The sequence below is a fragment of the Cupressus sempervirens genome, chromosome 10, assembly GCF_028749045.1.
Source record: "Cupressus sempervirens isolate cs-2001-9-10 chromosome 10, ASM2874904v1, whole genome shotgun sequence".
NCBI lineage: Eukaryota > Viridiplantae > Streptophyta > Pinopsida > Cupressales > Cupressaceae > Cupressus > Cupressus sempervirens.
In genome coordinates this window covers 873,223,565-873,245,436 of record NC_143127.1, presented here as the reverse complement: position 1 = coordinate 873,245,436, position 21,872 = coordinate 873,223,565, and the positions used below count along the sequence as shown (strand labels likewise).

Genomic DNA, 21,872 nt, shown 5'->3' with positions numbered 1-21,872 from the left:
GTTAACAATGAAGATCAAGAAACATGTTTCCATTGTTGAAATGTGAAACATCATTTGTCTCTTGCATTTTTGGTAACATAGTTCTATATACGTAAAAATTTCAAGTGTCACTAGACGGTATTTGTAAATCACAAATTTTCCACCACACTTGTATTGTTGAGATTGTAAGACATGGGATTTGATGACAGTATGGTATTACTAAATCTATTGTTTAAGAAAACTCAATAAGCTTCTAGATCACATTCATGAGTTATCATCAAAATAAAATAGTTAGGTGGTGATGTTGTTCATGAATAGAATAAAATCTCTAAATCTAAATAAACATAAAGAGACATGTAACTCTATTTTTGTCGATGTTACACACATCAAATAACAAGAGCTAGATATATGAAAGATCATGTCATGCTTTCTATTAAAATCTAGAAATAAACTATTACAACCAAAAATCCTGAAAGCTACAAATCTAGAAAGTAAAACTAATGATTGAATTTACAACCTACAAATTAACTTGCACCATTCTAGAGTTGCACAAAAATGCTTGGAGTTGCACAAAGCTTAAGTACAAATCTTCTCACTAAGAGCTACAAAGAATGTCAGGAGTAATCCCTACTCACAACACATTCAATCTCAAAACTCACATAGTGCTACTTTAGACTCTAAAAAGTTCCTTTTGTTATTTTTCACAATCTAACTTTTTTATTATTAAAGAAAGCAACAAGAGGGTGCTGACCCATGTAACAAACAATATGTACTAGACACTCCTAAACAACATTTTAACAATACCTAGTGCTAGACAAGCAACAAAAAAACCAACTAAAGTCTACCTCTATAAGAAAAAAAGAAAGGTTTGAAACTCGCCAACTGTGATTCACATTGTTGAAGATCAGCATGGGACAAGCCCCCATACTTGCTACATTCATGAATGTAAAACACAACCAGAGGACCAAGTGAGCCCTTTAAAACTAATAGTAAACACCTAATCATGGGAAGAAAATAACTGAAGAGGACGAAACAAAAACATCCTCAAGAAATCTAGTAACCAACCTTATGTAATGGATAGACAATTCTTCTTTTACCATTACAACCAAAGGTCCACAACCAATATTGGTTTAGTTCAACATTCCTAAAAATCTTCCACCCCTTAACAAACTCCCTTCCCACCTCAATAGTGAAGGGATCCACCTCAATAGAAGGGAAAGGAGAAAAGATCACAATGTCAATGCCAAGGAAGAAAGACTTCCAAGCAATTGTGCTATCAAAAATGGTAGCCCAACTACCTTCCCCTTCCATATAGTTTACTTCCACCACAAAATTCACAAGATTGAGCTCCTCCTCTATAGGATCCAATCTAGGTTCCAAAAAGATCTTAGAAGAAGAAACCAACCAGCTCCAAGCCCACCACCAAGGTCGGCTCAAAAAATCACTTGGCCACTCCTCCATATCACACCACCTAAAAAAAAAAGTCATCAATACACCTAAGCACAATTGGACCTTACCCACCAACAAAATGGGGGCTTCACCATCACATATAATCCCATCAAAATCAACTTGAATAGTGGTAGGCTTCACCTACATGGGAGCTAAACAAGAGGGTTCACAACCTTGAACTAAATAGGTGTAGAAGAGTAAAGTGGAAAGAGAAGCCCTTCCCTCAAATCCAAAAAAACAAACTGCCAACAAAGGAGTACCAAAAACTGAATGTAATAGTAAATAAGACCAAAGCAAATAGATTCATCTCTAAAACTCACTTAAGAAGAAATCTTGCATCAAAAGAGGGTAAAACCCCCTCTACTCAACTACCCTTAAGAAAAGTGGCTCCTCCACCAATAGGGGTAAATCCACCTCATATTATGGTCCCCTCCATGCAAAACAATGGCCTCCAACATCCCTCTAAACTAGTGATAATACTCCCCTTATCCACTACTGGATAAGAACAATGAACCTCCTCTAAAAAGAATAAACCCTCATAGGTTGGTTTTTAGGGAGGGGAACCAAATCACCCACAAAAAATGGGTCCAAAATCCAATGCAAGATCATAGGGTAGGGCAGACTACCCTACCATTAGTAGAGACATCCACTAACTTTCTACTAGCCAAAAGATCAAAGGCAAACCTCCTCGAGTAGCACCACTCTAGATCTTCAAAAAAGACACACATCTACCTAATTTTAGGGTAAGGGCAAGAAGTTGGGTATCACTTTTTGGCAAAAAGTGGAAGTGTTTTTCCTATTTTTGAAATTTCTTATCAATTGATGTCAAAATTTGAGGCATTTAGAAATTGAATATTTAAAAAAATTAGAAATCAAAATTGTAATTTCTAGAATCTACATTTTGAATATGTAATTTATTTGTGTACCCATATGATAGATTTTTTTTTTGGTATGGATCTTTAAAAATCACTTTTTCAAAATGCCTATTTGAGGACCCTACCACACTCATTTACAAACACGATAAGGGTATGTGTAGGATCATGGTTTACCAAAAAATGGTGATCTAAAAAATATGTAGTTCTAAAATGCCTACAAGCATTTCATAATCTATTTTGACATTTTTCATGCCAATCATGATACCAAACCAAAATAGTAATACCTTTATAAGTCCTAGTATCACTTTGTTTACCAACCCTACATGGTCAACTTTAAAAATATCTTGAAAACATGTTTTTGGCCCATTCTTATGTGTTTTTTACTTCAAATATGTGTCTGGTGACTTTTTTCTCACCCAAACTTAATGAAATGAAAAGGGTTTCTTAATAGTGTTCTTATCTTTTGATAAATGTAATGTTTTTCAAATTATGAGTTTAGTAAGTAATTATTATTAATTTTTTAATAGAGTTATGCATAATGTGTTGATTGACACACTGATTGAAAACAAATATAACTTTCAAATGGTATAACATTTTTGAAATCCAAAAGATGTGTGACATTATATAAAACTTCTTCTATAAGGAAAATGAAACAAAAATAAAATTTTGTAAAGTTTTGGATTAGTTTAGGTGGTCAGACATGGGAGCTTTTTTATTCTGAAAATATTATAGTAGAAAATTCATAATTAATTATTTATTAGGTATAAAAATATCCAAAAATTATGTCACATCCATGCATGAGTCTACTACTTACATCTAGAATATTGATAAAAAAAAATTATAATTTGATTTTGATTAAGGTGGGCAAACATACACCTACTTCTTATTTTTGTCCTAAATTTTTTATACTATTGGATTAAAATTCAAAATTTTCACTATTAGTTTTTTTCTTTCTTCATATAAGGTCTAGTAGTTGAGAAACTAAATTCAATTTTCTATAGATTCTTTTCTCACAACTTTTTAATTGGAAGTTCATAACAAGTTTAAACTTTACACATCAAGTTCACACAACCCTGATTTGTTGATTTTTCATTGGCACTTAAGGGCATAGTTTGGTTGACCATGATCCTGCACATACCCATAATTTGAGACAAATTAATGAATTTTTGTAAATCCTTTTAAAAGAAATTACCCAACACACCAAATATCAATGATAATATTTTTCCTTAATTTTTTATTAAATATTTTTTTATTAATAATGTTTTATTAGCTATAAAGGTAATTTTTAAAACCTCACATGTTCAGACACAATAATTTGATCAAAATTTCACATTTTTCAATTATTTTTTAACTTCAAAAGAATTGTATGTAGATTGATGCCATATAAATTAATTTAAGAAAAAATATAAAATAAAAATATTATTGAAGTTTTAGTGAACCTTAGTATTTTATATGTAGGTGCCACCTTTTATTAAAAAATGATGGAGAAATAGTAAATAAAATCATAACACTATCAAATTTATATTTATGAAATTAGGACGGTCAGAACTCTAATGGGTTTTTGTTTCATAAACAACTTTGATCGGGAAGACCCTTTAAAATTTATAGCAAGGCATGACTCACCAAGCCTATCCCAAACCAAAATCTAAGGTAAGAGAAAAAAAACTCTTGCCCCATGTTGTGAGAAAGGAGCACCCATTATTAGAAATTCAAAAAATGGGTGCCCATTTTGACAAAGTAAAATAAGTGTTTAAAATGCATTTAAAATACCTTAAAAAAAAAAAATTTAATTTTTTTTTAAAAAGCACCCGATCAGGGACCTAAACTTTATACGAGTTCCCTTTTTTAAAAATCAGTGCCCATTTTGAAAAGAGCATGATCTCAATCCATGAACTTCCACAAAATTGAAACCCAACTTCTTGCTTCTACACTCCAAGGGAATGAAATTCACAACCACCACTTTGTTGCGCCTTATAGAACTATGGAGGTAGGCTAGAAGTAGATGAGACTGAGATTGCCACACCCTCCTCTCTATCAAGAAAGATACCAAAGCTCCAAACTCCAACACACTCTACCCAAGATAGTCCAAGTCCATAACTTCATCACAAATTTGCATAGCACAACCACAGTGCAAGCTCTTAAAGCAAATCTATCCACTATCAATTTGCCTAGAACAACCCAAGATACCAAAAGGGAGATACAAGCTTTCCCCATCATCATCAGCATCATCATCATCATCTTCATTATCCTCCCCTTGGCCACCACTGCTTTTGATTAAAATTGTAGCACCTCCCTTTGTTCACCATCATTTCCTCTTTCTTCAAGGTCAACAATTATCAACACTAGGAAAATGTATTATTGACTATACGATCCAACTTGTTAAAGAATAAAATTATTCTTCATTTTTGCATATATATTTTTTTATCTATGATACTTTTCCCCACAATTTCAAATTTAAACTCACCTATAAACATTAATAAATCTAAATGTTGTTGATGTACATTACTACTCATGTAAGAATCTAGTTGGGGTTTACATTCTCTAGAGATTTTTACTAAAATCATATCATTGTCAACTAACAATTGTTGACTTTGGGGAGGTCCTAGAAGGTAGGTGTGCATCAAAATCTTAAGAAAAGGATAAATTCTAGTCTCAACCTTTATTATGAGCTAATAACAAGGTAAACCGCTGATCCAAATTAACTATGCCAAGATTTCTCGTTAGGCACTCAAAATTTTCTATGTCCAATGGCTTGGTGAGTATGTATTCTAGTTTCTACTTAGAGTTTAATACTTCTTTGTATTTTCACCATTTTCAATCAATTATTTAATAAAATGATAGATGATTTTAATGTGCTTGCTTCTTCCATGAAAAACATGACTTTTTGTTGATGCTATTGATGAAATATTGTCACAAAATATTGTGATTTTATCCTCTCTCTTTTTCTTTCAAGTATGTCAAGATCCTTCTCAAGAAAATTGCTTGACATGTTGTTGCATTTTCTACTATATATTCAACCACAGTTATAGATTGATAAACTGTGGGTTGCTTCTTAGGAGCCCATGAAATTACACATGAGCCCATATGAAAAACATATCTAAAATTTATCTTCCTATCTTACAAACTTCTTTCCCAATCACTATCTATGTAAAAATCCAGCCAAAATCACTTTTGAAAGGATATAAAATGTCATATACTTTGGTACCATTCACATATCTTAGAATTCTTTTTTCTCTGTTACCAATTGAAGTCTTTTGGAGTTTTCTTAAATCTAAAAATAATACCTACTACATACATTATATCACACTTTGAAAGTTGTTGTCAAATACATCAACTTCCAACTAAACTTTTGTACAATGTTGGATATACATTCATATTAAGAGTGGACTCACCATCTCTTTTTCTAAATCCATTGCTTATCACATATGTGTTAATCTTCCTATTTCATACTTTTCGAGCTTTCCTTTTAACCTATACATTTCATGTTCTTAACCTAGAAGTTCATAACCACATGGTTACTCCACATATGCCTCTTTCATAAACACCCCATTAAGGAAGGAAGACTTTACATCCATTTCAAATACCTTCCATTTGTGCTTGATTGCAATTGCTCTGACAATATGCACAATTTCTATTCTCGCATTAGGGGCATACATCTCATCATAGTCTCTACCAAAATATCATTTGTACCCTTTGACCACCAAACATGCTTTATGCTAATCTAATTTTTCTTTACCATTGCACTTAGTCTTGTAAACTCATTTAACTCCAATATATTTCATTTTAGGAGGCAAATAAATTACCTACCAAGTTTCATTTATTTCTATTACATATGTTTCCTCATTCGAGATCCTGTACCATTTCTCTTCTTTCACAACTTTCTCAAAATAAATTGGATCAATACAAGAAAATAATGCAAAATTGACACTCTCATCGAAATCTTCATCATACCTTTCATCTTGGTATAAGTCCCTTAGACTCTTGGTCTTTCTTGGCAATGAAGAGGAAAGTGTGGGATCAAAAATCTCACTACTATTGCTACTATTGTATCTATACAACAGTAGGAACCATAGCAAGAGATCTTTTTGTACTAACTTGGAGTTTTCAAGATCCATCATGAGTTGATTTTTTTTCTTTCTATGTTTTCTTACCTTTATAAGTGTTTCTATTAGGAGCTTGCAAGATCCATGTGTATATATTCTTATTTGATCTTCTTGATCATTAAACTCATGTTCTTTATCAACAATAGGGACTTTACGTGAAGTGCTTGAATATTTATCCATTGAGTCATCCCATGACTTATTCTCGATGAAATCCACATCTCTTGAAGTGATGTTATTATCTATTAGGTCATACAATCTTTATGCTTTTGATTCTAAATTATAACTAGTGAAAATACACTTTATACCCTTTGCATCCAACTTTTTCCTTTTTTTCTTTTGGCATGTGTTTGTATTCTACACAAACAAACACTCTTAGCTATACAACCATCCATTTATAGTTTGTACATGCTTGAAGATGAATTTTGTCAAGGACAACGAATGTTGGACATGTATTTATCAAATATATAGCTATTGCTACAACTTCTCTCTAATATTATTTGGGAATCCCTTTTCTTTTATGATGCTCTTTATCATTTCAACAATAGTATGATTTTTATTTCAACCACGAAATTGTTTGTAGAATATTAGTGGTTGTAATCTCTTTCTTTACACCATTTTTCTTGAAAAATTTTACAAAAGGATTGGAGATATACTCCCCTCCTCTATTTGACCATACGACTCTAACATAACATGTCCACTTTCCTTTTTAGACCAATTTTTTAATCCTCAAACTTATGAAATGCATTAGAATTTTTGTCAAAAAGTACACCCATGTCCTTTGACTGAAATAATCTATATATGTCATAAAATAAGTACTTCCCCCAATGGAAGTGATTTGCATAAGGAAAAATAGTAATTAGTATGTACTACCTCTAATTATTCCCTTTCCCTTCTAAAGTTACCATATTAATAGACAACGTATGTTGCTCAACCAAAATACAAGCCTCATACTTGCTACATGACTCTACAATATTTGATAAACTATCTACCATTCTTTTCTTGGATGAAAAACTTGTTAGAAACAAGGAACACTAGGGGGGGTGACTCGGTATTGTACAAAATTTTGTCACCAACTGGATATTATTAATTACTTTGAACCAAAAATAAGAAATTAAACAAGTAATGTTGATTAGTAAAAGTAACCATGCATAGAGCAAGCTCATAACACCATATTTTGTTAACTAGGGAAACCCTGGCCAAGGGAAAAAACCCAGTGGTGATGATTGTAATACCCCAAAATTGGCTCATTGCCATGATCACCAATTTTGGTCTATTTTGATAAATTCTAAGACCTATTCTAATAGGCAATTCTTATTCTACTACTCGCTACTTAACTTAATTATCAAATGCAGAAAACCCTAATCTACATTCATCATATTCATTATTTAATCCCTATAGTACACACTCATATTAGCCACATTAAACCTATTTTATTTCAATTTAATTTAATCTAAAGTATTCATACTTTATTAAATTAAATTATCTCCTAAGGCTAATGTACTACGGAATTAAATTTGTTTAATTTAATAAATATGTCTATTTTAATTAATTAAATGAAATTATTTAATTAAATAGGAAGCCATTCCTAATTAATTAAATGAAGTTATTTAATTAAATAAGAAAAGTGTCTCTAATTAATTAAATAAAATTATTTAATTAAACAGAAAACTTGTATTTATGAGAGTATATCTTGTTTTATTAAATTAATATTCTTTCTAATTCTTCTCTTTAGTTCAAAAATGGAAATTCCTAGATAACTATTGACCAAATTAGAAGTGATCCAGATCACTTGCTCTCACACTAAAGTCTATTTGAGCTGACTGACTCTTACACTCAGATCTGAGTTAGTTAACTCTCTTTAATTTGGGAATCTTCCACCTTAACTGAACCTCATCTTCAATCCTGAATGTTGATGCAAATCGATTAGAACTGTTGGAATATTTCAAGAAAAACTATTGAAGAGGCCCTCATTTCTTCATTTTGGGAGGTTGAATTGAAGAAGCATCAAATTGCTGCTGCATTTTACACTCATCTAGCTTCAAGATATTCTCATATATTTTCATTCTTATCTTAATTTCATCTAGATTTAATATGCGTACATGTAGTATAATTTCTTTTACATGTTTTTAGATTAAAAATGCATACTTCATTCTAGATTAATATGCATTCATCTAGACTAGACGCATTCATCAAATCCTTCATTTTTAGAGGGTCTGGTTGCCTACAGCTTGATTCTGAGGATATTAATAGGCAAAATCCCTTTATATAGAAGGCAATAGGTCAGCTTGTAAGGAAAATCTTGGGTGAACAATCTCATGTTCATTCTAGGATGAATCCACATAAAATGATCGTGTTGAAGTGTGTGTGTTAATAGAGGCCACATATTCATGCATACATTTTTGGCGCCCACCATGGGGCTGAGAAAATCAATTTCTCAAGCCTTCTCTACATTTAAAAAAAAAATTCAAGTTCGTTGTCCGTACAGTTCCATACAGATTTAGGAATCTTCGCGTGAGACAATACATTTTTGTGCAAGGATTCTGAGTCTTCGCACGAGGATTCTAAATCTTCGCGCGAGGATTCTGAATCTTTGCACGAGGATTCTTTTTCGTTAGCACGAGAAAGTGCCTAAGCATAAAAAGCTTCACGTGGCACCTTATTTCTTCGTGTAGGCCATAAAAATATTTGGCATGGCTCTGCTAGAGATTTTGCATGAGATCTTGTAACAACAACCTCTATTTCAAGCATTTTTACTTTGCAATTTTCTCAATTTTCTTAATGTGCTTTCCTTGGGATCTATGTTGCTATGTTTCTCTGATTTTATGTAGCTTAACTATTATTTGTAGGACAATTTTGTTGAAGATTCCTCATACAACCCTCTCAAACATGGACTAACAATTTGCTTGCAGGAGGATTGCCAAATATACATTTGACGAAGACCAATTTTCAAACACACAAAAATATCGTGTCTTATTTTCTTGCTTTCCAAACTAGATTAAATAGGGCTTGTGAACTTCTTAGGGTGGAAGATAGAAGAATAGGGGATTATGCTCTTCACCATTTGGAGGTCATGACCAAGGGTGAATCAGAAACCTAGACACTTTCGAAAGATGGCATTCTGAGGGAGGCAAGCAACTTAGTGGTTCTCCCAAATGAAGCCTTTAATGAAGGGATGATGATTTTCATTTAAGGAATCAAAGTCTTTGAATAAGCCAAGGTGGAATTGATTAAGCTAAGTCAGTGATTATCTTGTTTTGCATGTTTGGGTGAGAAAGTAAGGTAGAGGAGTATGCTCTTTCCCCTTGAGGGAAATTAGAAACTTTGACCCTTATGATCAAACCATCAGTATGAGTCAATCCTTTAGAGGGCCTACTAGAGTGATCAAACCTTCGGGAATGACCCAAATGAGCACACTCCTTTCGTCAAAGATTCCACCTCACTATAATTGAGATGCTTTGTAGAGTGAAAGACTCCAAAGCTGAATTAATTTCTTCCCCTTGATTCTTGATATCGCATATCAAGGGGAAGCTCTTTCTATTCACTAGTCAGTACTGGCCCCTAGCTTGCTAAGCAAGTAGTGTGCACTTTCAGATGATGGTGTGGGCTGCTGGTCTCAACTCCGCTTGTAGAGCCACCAGGAATTAGTACGAATGGAAGCCAAGTAAAAACCTTTAGTTAGAAGACACTCAATTCACCTTGAAAAGGAGGCATAATCTTTGTGCAAGGAGGAGGAAGAATCTCTCCTATAGAACTCACCATAGGCATGCTACTAGACGTTGGAAGGTGGTATACATGCTCATCCCCTACCTCAAGGGTTCTCATTCAGTGTATAATATTGAGTCCTTTAAATATACCAAAAACACGGGCGCCCTCTAGGGGGTGACATGACTGTGTGAGGTACATACATGCACATAAGATGTGGGACAAAGGTTTTGCCTTCTCTACCAATTTTGGTTTTTAGGGATAGAAGCGTGTTTTTTCTTGAGTCATAAATAAGTCCAAAACTATCTACAGCAAATAAAGGTCAAGACTCCCCTATCCTATTGAGTTGCTTTGCCCTCGGCAGGACTATTTTCAACTACTACTTGTTTCCCACTATTTTGTTCAAACACATTACCTTGATTGAATCTTGAAACATTGTCCAAACATCTTACTCAGTTAATCATGTTGTCTATCCAATTAAATTTGTTTGATAAATCTTCCCAATCTGTCCAAAATGTCTGAAAATCCCTTCAAAATCCAATGTTGTTGTTAATCTAGTCCTAATTTTTTAGTAGAGTTGTACTTTCTCATGCAAGAATTCATCTTTTTGCGTGAGCCAGTTCGATCTTCATGCTAGATCTGGCTCATATTCGTGTGAGATCTTTCTTCTATCCTAAGTTGTCTTGTCATTTCTTTATGTGATACAAAAAAAGTCTTCATACGAAATTAAACTACTATCATGAGTCTTCGAGTGAACCTATGAGCTTAGTTGCGTAGCTTGTAGAGAATCTTCATGAAAAATCCTACTCTAAAACTATCAAATAAGTCAGTTTAACCAATCTGTGATCTTAGTTTAGTTAGTTTCTTGCACTAAGTTGTCCTTTTCTATCTATACACAGTCCTGAATAGTGGCATTTAGCTGAACCAAAGATTTGTGATCCGCATTTTGACTAGTCTTACCTTTTACTTCTCTGGATTCTTGTTTCTTAATGCTTATCATACTCCATGTTATGATAGTCATAACCTTTTGCTGTTCTAGCCTTCAAATGAGACTACTTGTGCCTTAGTATACAACATTCTTGTCTTATCCTATTGAGACTCAGTCTTAGTGCAGTCCTTATCCAAGTTCGTACTTCTTATCCTTGTCTATGAGTGTCGCAACCAAGAGTGGCAACATGTTTTATCCTCTTAGACTTAGGCAAGGTTGTGCTAGGGGTCATAATCATGAAAGAGGTCACTTACCTTTTGTTACATAATCTATATCTAGTTCAACTAGTGAGGCATCTTCACGATCCCCCTCACCTATCAGGTCACCTTGAATTCGACGAACAGTTTCCATAAACCTACAAAAAATTAGGTATCCTTTGTAACAAGAGGATACTAGGACAGGTGGAGGTCTTGTACCACCAAACACAATGTCTGCTTCTTTTTTAAGAGGACATTTTGAAACACAACACACTAAAACTCAACACGTTCATATAATGACTAATCGTGAACCTGAACATGGTAGTTATAGTCGACATCAAGAACCACCTAGGAATGACAAAGAGAAAGAGAAAGACCATGACACCGATGAGGAACCAAAAGAGGTGGAAATACTCCTTGAACACATAGAAAAATGTCGAAGAGACAAAAACTTTCAAAAGGTCATGGGAATCCTACTCAACGAAGAGAAAGAAAAGTACTTTCTCAAACTTGCCCAAGAGGGAGCTAAACTGCCCTCTCATTTCAATGTGGAAACCATTAACACACGTGAAGAAGAAACTAAGACTTCTAAACTCCAAAAAAAATTGAAAATTATGCAAGACCAACTGGCTCAGATGATGCATGAGAAAGAGAAACCCATGAAGACATACACATTGGATGCTCTTTGTTTATTTCCATTTGACAAAAGCATAAACATGCCACCTTTCCTATGAGGCATAGAGCTACCCAAGTATGACAAGTACTTTGGTACTATTGATCCCCAAGATCACTTATGGGAATTTGGTACTTTGTCTATGGATTTTATACACGATCAAACATACCTCATGAATTTATTCCCTAGAAGCCTAAGTGGTCAGGCTTTGGAGTGGTTCTCACATTTACCTCCCAGTATCAAGATGTTTGATGAAATTTCCAATTTATTTGTTCAGCAGTATTCTCATAACATACAACACCCTGTCAATATTCAAGATCTATGTAACCTTAAATAGAAAGTTGGAGAACCTTTTCTCACCTTCCTCCAATGGTGGAGACAACTGTACACTAAGTATTCTCACAAAATTCTAGAAATAGAGAAGCTTGATATTTTCACTAATAATCTCCTACCTGATTTCGAATATAAAGTCCAACTTCAAGGTCCACGTACCTTTGAAGACATGATTACACAGGCTATCCGTATCGAGGAATTTATGGTCAAGAAAGGTGAACTCACTCTTTAGAGAGACATAAAACAAGGTTCCACTTCCAACAAGGATAAAACCAAACATGTCAACAAGAACTAAGAAATTGTACATGATGGAGTTGTTGACAATGTCACACCCAAACCTGCTAAAGCGACATTTAATCTCACAAACAGCCTCAAAGCAGCCAAAAATGTTGAGAAACCTCCCCCTAACAACAAGACATCTGGGAAAAAACTAAGAAATTCCTGAGCCACACGCCCTAAGCAAGAATACACACCCTTAGGTGAACCTCTAGATGTGGTTTACAAAACATTGCTACAACATAAGCTTATTTCACCAATGGAAAATCCTTCTCCCTATGATCCACAACCACATCCACCATGGTGGAATGAAACCTCATTCTGTGAGTATCACCAAAGCAAGGGACACAAAACTAGAAATTGTATAAACTTGTGCCATAAATTCCAAGACATGATTGATGCTAGTGACCTTGTGGTAGATGGACATAACAAAAAGTCAGACCACAAGGCATTCAAAGAGCCTTTCCCAGCTTATGAAAAAGGAGAGACTTCAAAACCACAATCCAACAACAAGATTAACTATGCATATTCCAATGATGACAATTTCTTTCACCTGGTTGAACCTATGGATTCTGAATACTATGATGTTATTACCATTAAGGGAAAACAAGATGAAGACAAACCCAAGACACCATTTGTCTTGAGGGGCCCTACTCCCAATGCAATGGATAATACACCCTTGCAATACTGTGCTAACACTATTACTCGCTCTCATGCCAAGTTGGTGCTCAAAGGCCCTACACCTCTTACTTCAAATCTTGAACAACACAAAGACAAAGACCTTGCTGGTCCATCTAGCAAAGGTACAAAGCCCACAATGAACTTGATAGCAACCAGTTATAGTGTTCTCGATCAATTGAAATGAACTAATGCTCAAATTTCCATCTTTGAGCTACTTAAAATCTCGCCTACTCATAGGCAAATTCTAGACAAAGCCCTCGTTGAGGCAAATATTCCTCAATATCTTGATTTTGAGTGATTCAAATCCATGGTACGTCACCTGACCTTGCCTTATCTTATGACCTTCTTCAAGGAGGATGATAACTCGCTGAGTCACCCACACAGTCAACCTCTACACATCAAGGTTATGATCCATCATACACATGTTCCTTGGGTACTCATTGATAACGGCACTAGCCTAAATATTGTCTCTGCTTCTCTTCTTAGACAAATGAATTATTCTAAGGACTATTGATCCTCAAAGAAAGGTTAGTATCAAATCATATGACGAAGTGTAACAAAAGTCTCTAGGCCTTGTTGTTTTACCAATACTCGTCAGTCCTGTAGAAAAGGATGTCACCTGTCAGGTGCTTGACATTCCCTTAGCTTAAAAAATTCTATTAGGATGGCCATGGATACATGAGATGCATGTTGTACCATCCACATACCACCAATGCATCAAGTTCCCATTTCATGGCTCCGAAATTACTATTCTTGCCACTACTAGCTATACCTGCAATATGCTCAAAGCTACTAAAACATTTGTCCCTGCTAATCGTGAGTCCACTGATTATCACAACAATAAGCTGAAACAAATCAAATAGTCATTCAAACTAAAAGAAACTGGCATGGGAGGGTATCATATTGAACTAGTGCTATCATTGACATCTCTTCTAGAATCCCCTCGTCATTACGTGAGACCCTCAGAGGAAAAGAAGTCATTCATGTTGACACCCTAGACCAAGTACAATGGAACTTTTATTAAGGCTATAGTGCCCTTAGAAGATGAAAGTGAAAATAGAGCCATTTTTGCATGGTTTTATAGAGAAGAGGGTCAAATGGACCTAACAGAACAAGCTCGAGAAATCACTCCTAAGAAATATGGGCCTGGAGTTAGGCTTATGAAGCATTTTGGTTACAAGGGAACTAGCCCTATTTAATGCAATAATAATGGCCTAATTGATCCCATGAAAGCAATAGCTCAAAGTAAGAATGATACAACTAGCCTAAGATTTAAGAAGGCCCCTTTCCATTTGGGATCAAATAAATTTATACCAGAACCTGAGAGTTCATCTAAAAATGAGTCACAAGCTGAGTCAGATACTCAAGAGGAAGAATCTGATGGTGAGGATTCCTATCCTCATCCTATTCCTCATGATCTTGCTAAATTCTTTACTGAGCTAGATGACTTTGTGCCACGTGTTAGCACTATGAATGATAATAGTGACTCTTTTGAGGACAATACCAAGCAACTCAAACATCATTCACAAAAGGGATAATCTAGTCAGTCATTCTGTATTAACTATTTGTGTAAGAACCCAGAGGATGAAGGTGAGTATGTCCCTACCACTGTTGGGGAGTTCTATAATCTCTCACAATGTAGCACTGATTCTAAGGAATATGAGTTTGACTCTCTTTTAGAGGCGACTATTGGTAAAGACATTGACCAAGTGCATGTCTATGAAAACCAAATCAAAGTGGGTGAAACATCTAGGGTTAGGTCACATGGGTCTAATCCAACTAGTGTCCTAGAGTCATCAATTACTGATGTTCGTACTTTGAGGTGTTTGAACACACCTATGGACAAGGTTGCCATTCATCTCAAATTGCTGGTCCAAGCACTTAATGACTATACTATGAATGCAATTCGACCAGTCACTACTCTTTCACTCACACATCCTGAGCTTATAGACTGGAACCCCAATGTATCTAGCAAAGTCCCGCACATTCTAGAATGACTATTCTCTCGCCTATTACCTAAATGCTATCGAACCTATAACATCTTCCACCAATGAGCAGAGTGTCAACATGACTAAGGTTGACACCAAATATCTCAGTCATACAATTAAAAAGAAAAAATGCAAAAGGTCCAATGGTGAAAACCACATTGTGGTAGTCAAAACCCAAAGAAGTAAAAAAAAATATGTATCCAATGGTGAAAACCTCTCCGAGGCACCTATGGATGAGATGTTTGATGTACTTCCAAGTCACTTTTAGGAGAGATCATCATTGTTGATAGAGCCAACACAGTCAATTAATCTGGGCACAGAAGAACATCCTCATATGATACATCTGGCACAGTCAATGTCACCTGAAGAGAAGGAAGAATTCATTTCTTTTTTCAAAGAAAATAAAATAAATTTTACTTGGACATACTTTGATATGCCATGAATGGATCCCGATCTTATCATGCATCACTTGTCCATAGCACTAGGCATCAAACCACTCAAACAGAAGCTTTGGAAAATGCATCCTGACATTGCAATGCTCATCAAAGCAGAATTGGAGTAACTTCTAAAAGTTGGTTCCATCCATGCCATTGATTATACTAAATGGATATCCAATATTGTTCTAGTTTCCAAGAATGATAAATCTATCAGGGTTTGTATAGACTTCCATGATCTTAACTTAGCATGTCCTAAAGATGACTTTTCGCTCCCTAATACTGATATGATCATGGACATGATGGCTGGCTATGAGATGTACTCACTTATAGATGGATTTTTTGGATACAATCAGATAAAAATTGTGCCAGTAGACTAGCAGAAAATGGCTTTCACATGTGCATGCAGAACCTTTTGTTGGAATGTGATGTCATTTGGCTTGAAGAACACGGGTGCTACATATCAGTGGGCTGTTACTACAATTTTCCATGATATGATGCATAAGACCATGGAAGACTACGTTGATGATACCTTGGTCAAAAGTGCTAAATGCAATACTCATCTGCAAGATTCGGGGCTCAGCCTAGATCGTATGGAAAAATTCAATCTTCGACTCAATCCTAAGAAATGCACATTTGGTGTCACATAAGGAAAGTTGCTAGGATACATCATCTCTGCAAAAGGAATTGAGGTAGATCCAAAAAATTACAAGCAATAATGGACATGCCACCACCTCAAAACATCAATCATATGAGAGGACTATAGGGAAGGCTCCAATCTATCCATAGGTTTATCTCACAATTGGTGGATAGATCACAACCCTTTACAAAGACCTTACATAAGGGTGTAAAGTTTAATTGGAGCCAAGATTGTGAGCAAAGCTTAACACAGATCAAACAATATATTGTAAATCCACCAATCTTGATGCCTCCTATTCATGGGAAGCCTTTGGTTTTATACATTTCACCCACTGAAACATCTCTGGGAATCCTGTTGGCTCAAGAAGATAATGACAACAAAGAAAGAGCTATTTACTACTTGAGCTGAACACTGGTCTCATATGAGAAGAACTACAACATTATTGAGAAAGCTTGCTTGGCAGTTGTCTTTGCTTCCTAGAATTTGAGACACTAAATGCTTGCCCACACTACATGGCTCGTGGCTAAAATAAGCCCACTAAAATACTTGCTCAGTAAGGCAGCTCTCACTAGAAGATTGGCTAAATGGGTTATGATACTTAGTGAGTTTGACATTCAATATGTTGAATGCAAGGCTATAAAGGGACAGGTAATTGCAAATCAGCTGGCCGATGCACCCATACAAAGTCGTCTGCCAATGAACATTGATTTTCTAGATGAGTCGATTCTGACACTCATGCACCACACATGGGTTATGTTCTTCGATGGGTCCTTCACAAAATATTATTTCCTTGTATAAAAAACATTGTTGAATATGAGGCTTCGATCAATGGCATGAAAATTTTAGCTAAATGGAGAGTGGATCAGTTAGATATCTTTGGTGACTCTCAACTTGTCATCAACTAGGTTAATTATTTGTACCAAACAAAGGATGAGAAACTAATTCCTTACAAGCCCATGGTTGATGACATAAAGAAGTATTTTTCACACATCACCTTCTAGCAAGTTCCATGAGCAGATAATAAAGTGGCTGATGCCATGGTCACTCTGGCCTCTCTGCTACAAATGCCTAAAAATGATCTCCGACATGAGTTCTTGGTGGAAGCATTACACTACCTAGCCTATGACACCCTTGATTCTAAGATGATCTATTCATTATAGGACAAGAATCATATTGCTACCATCACATTTATTCCTACCTTCACAATCAAACCATTTCAGAAGGTCTGACCTGGAATGAGAAACGTTACCTAATCCCTAATGCTTCACATTATGTCATTATTGCTAACAATATGTATAGGAGAGGTCTCGTCCTTAGGTTTTTTGAACCCAAAGAGTCCAAATGCACACTAATTGACATTCACGATGGCATTTGTTGATCTCATTCCAATGGCCTAACAGTAGCTCAAAAATTCCTTAGAGCTAGTTACTACTAGCCCAAAATGGAGCAAGAAGCTATCAAGTATGATAGGTCCTATAAATAGTGTCAATTACATGGGAATCTCATCAACACTCCAACCAGAGAGCTGATTCCTTCTACCACAACATGGCCATTTCAACAATTGGCCTTTGACTTGGTGGGATAGATCCACCCAATCTCCTCTAATGGACATAAGTTCATTAGCACGGCTACAAATTATTTCACGAAGTGGGTAGAGGCAATACCTGTCACAGTTGATGATGGCAAAACTATAGCCATTTTCATCACAAACTACATCATCTGCAGATATGGTGTGCCATCCTCAATCATTACTGAAAATGGAGGACAATTCAAGAATAAAGACCTCAAGGAACTATGCAAGAAATTCAAAATCACACAACATTGGTCTTCCATTAATTACCCCTAGGATAATGGCTAGGCTGAGGCATCCAATAAGGAGATCCTCAAAATCCTCCATTGCACAATTAGAAAATCCGGGAGAGACTGGCATCTCCAAATCAATCCAGCCCTCTAGGCATATAGGAAAAGCATTAGAACTCCAACGAGCACAACTCCCTTTGCCGTAGTGTATGGGGCAGATGTTGTGCTACCAATAGAGGTCGAGATTCCTACCTTGAGAATCTCTATGAAGGGCCTTATCACTAATGATGACTACAGGATAGCTTAGCTTCAAGAGCTTGTGTTACTAGATGAACATCGACAAGTGGCATGTGATCATCTGTGAGCATATCAACAATGAATGGCAAAAAGCTACAATTGGAGGGTCAAGCCACGTGATTTTCTGCCGGGTGATCCCATCCTTTGAGAGAACCCTAAGAAACAACAACAGTAAGTACAAAAAGGAAATTTTGAACCAAATTGGTTCAGTCCCTACATCATTACTGCAGTATATGGATTTGGCACCTATCATCTTTCCACAACTAAAAGAGAAGTGCTTAAAGAACCTATCAACACTTTCCACCTGAAGCAGTTTTATAGTTGATCTAATATCAGTAAGCTCTTTGTACATATCTATATGTCCTGAAAAAAATGATAAAAATCAGAAAAAAAGTCCTAAAAAAAAAATGTTACCCTTGTGAAAACCTAGCAATAGGTGCCTTGGTAACACCAAAAAAAAGTGAAAATACAAAATAAATACAAATTTTTTTTTTAAAAAGAAATATACAAAAAAAATTGGAAAACAAAAAATGTGCCAATTGTGAAAACCTGGAAATAGGCATCATGGTAGGAAAAAAAGAGAAATTCGGCCAAGAAGGTGAAAACATGGTAAACAGATGGCTCTTATTCCCAATGCTCCATCTTGCAATGCATCTTCTAGCTATTTTGTATAGTCACTTTCATGCTTCCTCTTTCCTGCTTTGGTTTCCTACTTTTGCTCATGTATCCATGGATTGAGTTTTGTCACACCTCGGGAGCATTCTCCTTTAGTGTCACTATTTTTTTTTAGATTCTCCTCATAGAATCTCCTTCTTGACAGTCACCAGTGGTCCTCACTATGTCTACCTACTGTCGCCAGTGTCCCTCGTTTTCAAGATTCTCCTCATAAAATCTCTTTTGCAATAGTCATCAGTTGTTTTAGCTATGTCTGCCTATTTTTGCTCATGTCACATTTCTAGATTCCTTTATGGAAGATCTCTTTGGTGTCAATCCCCAATCATCATGGCTACGTCTATCTACTATCACTTAGTTCTCCTAGGTTCTTCACCTCAAAGATTCCTCTTTGACCTCAGTCACAAGTCATTGTGACTACTGCATCTACCTATTGTTGTCACCCTACTGAAGAGATTTCTTTTCAACATATTCTGGACACTGACACTGGACATCAATCCCAAAAAACTTGAACTAAAAAATGATATACTTGTTTGGATATATTGAGCATTTTCTTTATTTTCTTTTTCTTTTCTTTATCATATCTCCTCGAGAAACTCGATGATTTCATCTTTGACTAGAGAAGTAATGACTAGGGGCATGATCTTTTCTTTTCTTTCTGTATGTGGTTTAGTTCCAATAAGTTGATATATTCCTATAAGAGGGGTGTCCACTATGAGAGCGTCCATCTTGTATTGGATGGCCATGTGTACCTTGACTCCTTTTATATGAATATGCCAATAATGTTGGTTCTTCTCCTTGTTTGTTGAGTGAACTCTTCATGCTACAGTAAATACTGATACTTGTCTTGCTAAGTGAATGTATGGGTCACTGTGAGTATACCTAGCACACTTTTGTCTCAGGTTACGAATGCAAGGGTCATTGTAGACAGAATAAATAATGAATACTTAGCATAAGATGGATCTCCTGTGTGTTTGGTGTGTCTTTCATGCAAGCAACATTCTGGTCATCCTAGCATTTGTGCTTTGATGCTTCTGTTAACTTGCTATATTAAAAGGGACAAATGTTTTGGTCATTTTTGCTTCTTCTGCCTTGAATGCTTACATTTAATCTTGGCAAACCTATAATGTATGTTCTATTCATATTCCCATGATTACAATGTCAGTGAGAATTGTATAGCATACGAGCTTTGTTCTATATCCAGTGATGATAACTCATCGAGGCTCGGTAACTAGACCTAGGGCTGCATTTAACATAAGTCTTGCATTACATACTTCACTTGCATACGCACACAATTTAGTTGTGATTCTATTTCTCGCCTATGTGATTAAGGATTGGGGGCATCTTCAAACATATCAGGGTTCTCCATGACTGCACAAGAATTTGATTCATTGATCCGTGCTCCTGAATGGAATACCTGTCACTGTTAAGCAAAACCACACTACACTACATGAGATGTCAGTCCATTTCCATATGCATTGCATCCATATACTCATAATATCTACTCTACATGCTCATAATCACATCATATCAAAGTACAACATACATCTCATAATCCTCATATTGATATCTCATGCACATCTCAGTGAAGCAAACACATACAATGACATATACACACTGATACTCGGCTCAAAAATCTCATATATATATATGTGTGTGTGTGTGTGTGTGTGTGTGTGTGTGTGTGTGTGTGTGTCTTAGTACAAAAAATGGGCACTACTCAAGTGTTATCGATCAAAACAGTATAGAATGGTGCTGGCACACCAATCAATACATAGCTAGAGATCAAAATTAGGAGCTAGACACACAACATTTAACTCTATCCTATGCTCTCATCTCCAAGACGAGTAGGAGTAGGAGCTGCAGGTGGAGGAGGAGGTGGTGGCATGTTAGGTCTAGCATGATGTCATGCACCTCTCAACTCTTGAGCATACTATGAAAAGTGCAGAACCTAGAGAGCCTCATCAGGTATCACTGTTGAATATGCAACGAAGTAGTAAGCTTCCTGGGTTGACTATAATTACACCTTTTCCTGTAGCATTGTTGACCTCTGCTTAGCAGTCTTGTTGTTCTCTCTCCATCGATCGATCTCCTACTGCTGCTCCACCAGCTATGAGTCACAGATAGCTACCTGTATCTATAGATCTCCCAACTGTCGGGAGGCCTAATGAATCTGCTCTCGGTAGCATCATATTGTGTCCTGCACCCCAGCCGTAGGCTGATCTAACATATCCTCATCAAGCATCTTAGGAGCCTCCTATTGTGGTGGCACCTTCTGCTATGGAGCCTCCCGCTGTGGGGCCTGCTCCTTCGTCCTCTACCTCTGGCGCCGACCATGTCCTGTCCCACTACTCCTAGCACTTGTGTATGATCTCGTCTGATATGGAGGAATCTGTATCTATTGTACCCAGTGACAGACCTGTGATTGCATCTATGGCTACTATTGTGGCTGTACCTGTGTCTATGATTGTGCTTCCTGCTACTAAGGCACCTGTCTCTATGCCTGACCTGCCATCCCCAGTGTATCAGTAAATCACGAGAATGGATGGCTAATCAAATGAGCTTGATAAGAAGGTGTCATCCTTGCATCTACTACCTCTAGAAGGTAGTCCTACTGAATTGCAACTAGGTTGTGCACGTCTATCATGGATCAGCCTAGATCCATACATGGAAGCCACCCCCACCCTACATCCCTCGCGAGTCTGGCGTAGGTGTAGTACTCCTGTAAAATATCCTATGGTTAGTCATACTGCCGCCACACCTGTGAAATTTCAAACTACTCTAT

General features: G+C 36.1%; 1 protein-coding gene across 1 annotated transcript in view; it reads right to left on the bottom strand.

The window, feature by feature from the left end:
• Positions 1-20,414: 20,414 nt before the first annotated feature.
• Positions 20,415-21,872, bottom strand: part of LOC149536787 (uncharacterized) — a 39,520-nt gene continuing 38,062 nt past the window's right edge. The window contains exons 2-3 of the mRNA XM_089806346.1: positions 21,507-21,595; positions 20,415-20,491 (exon numbers count right to left, since the gene is read on the bottom strand). Of these exons, the coding sequence (XP_089662472.1) occupies positions 20,415-20,491; positions 21,507-21,595 (166 nt within the window). The remainder of the gene's footprint in view (positions 20,492-21,506; positions 21,596-21,872) is intronic.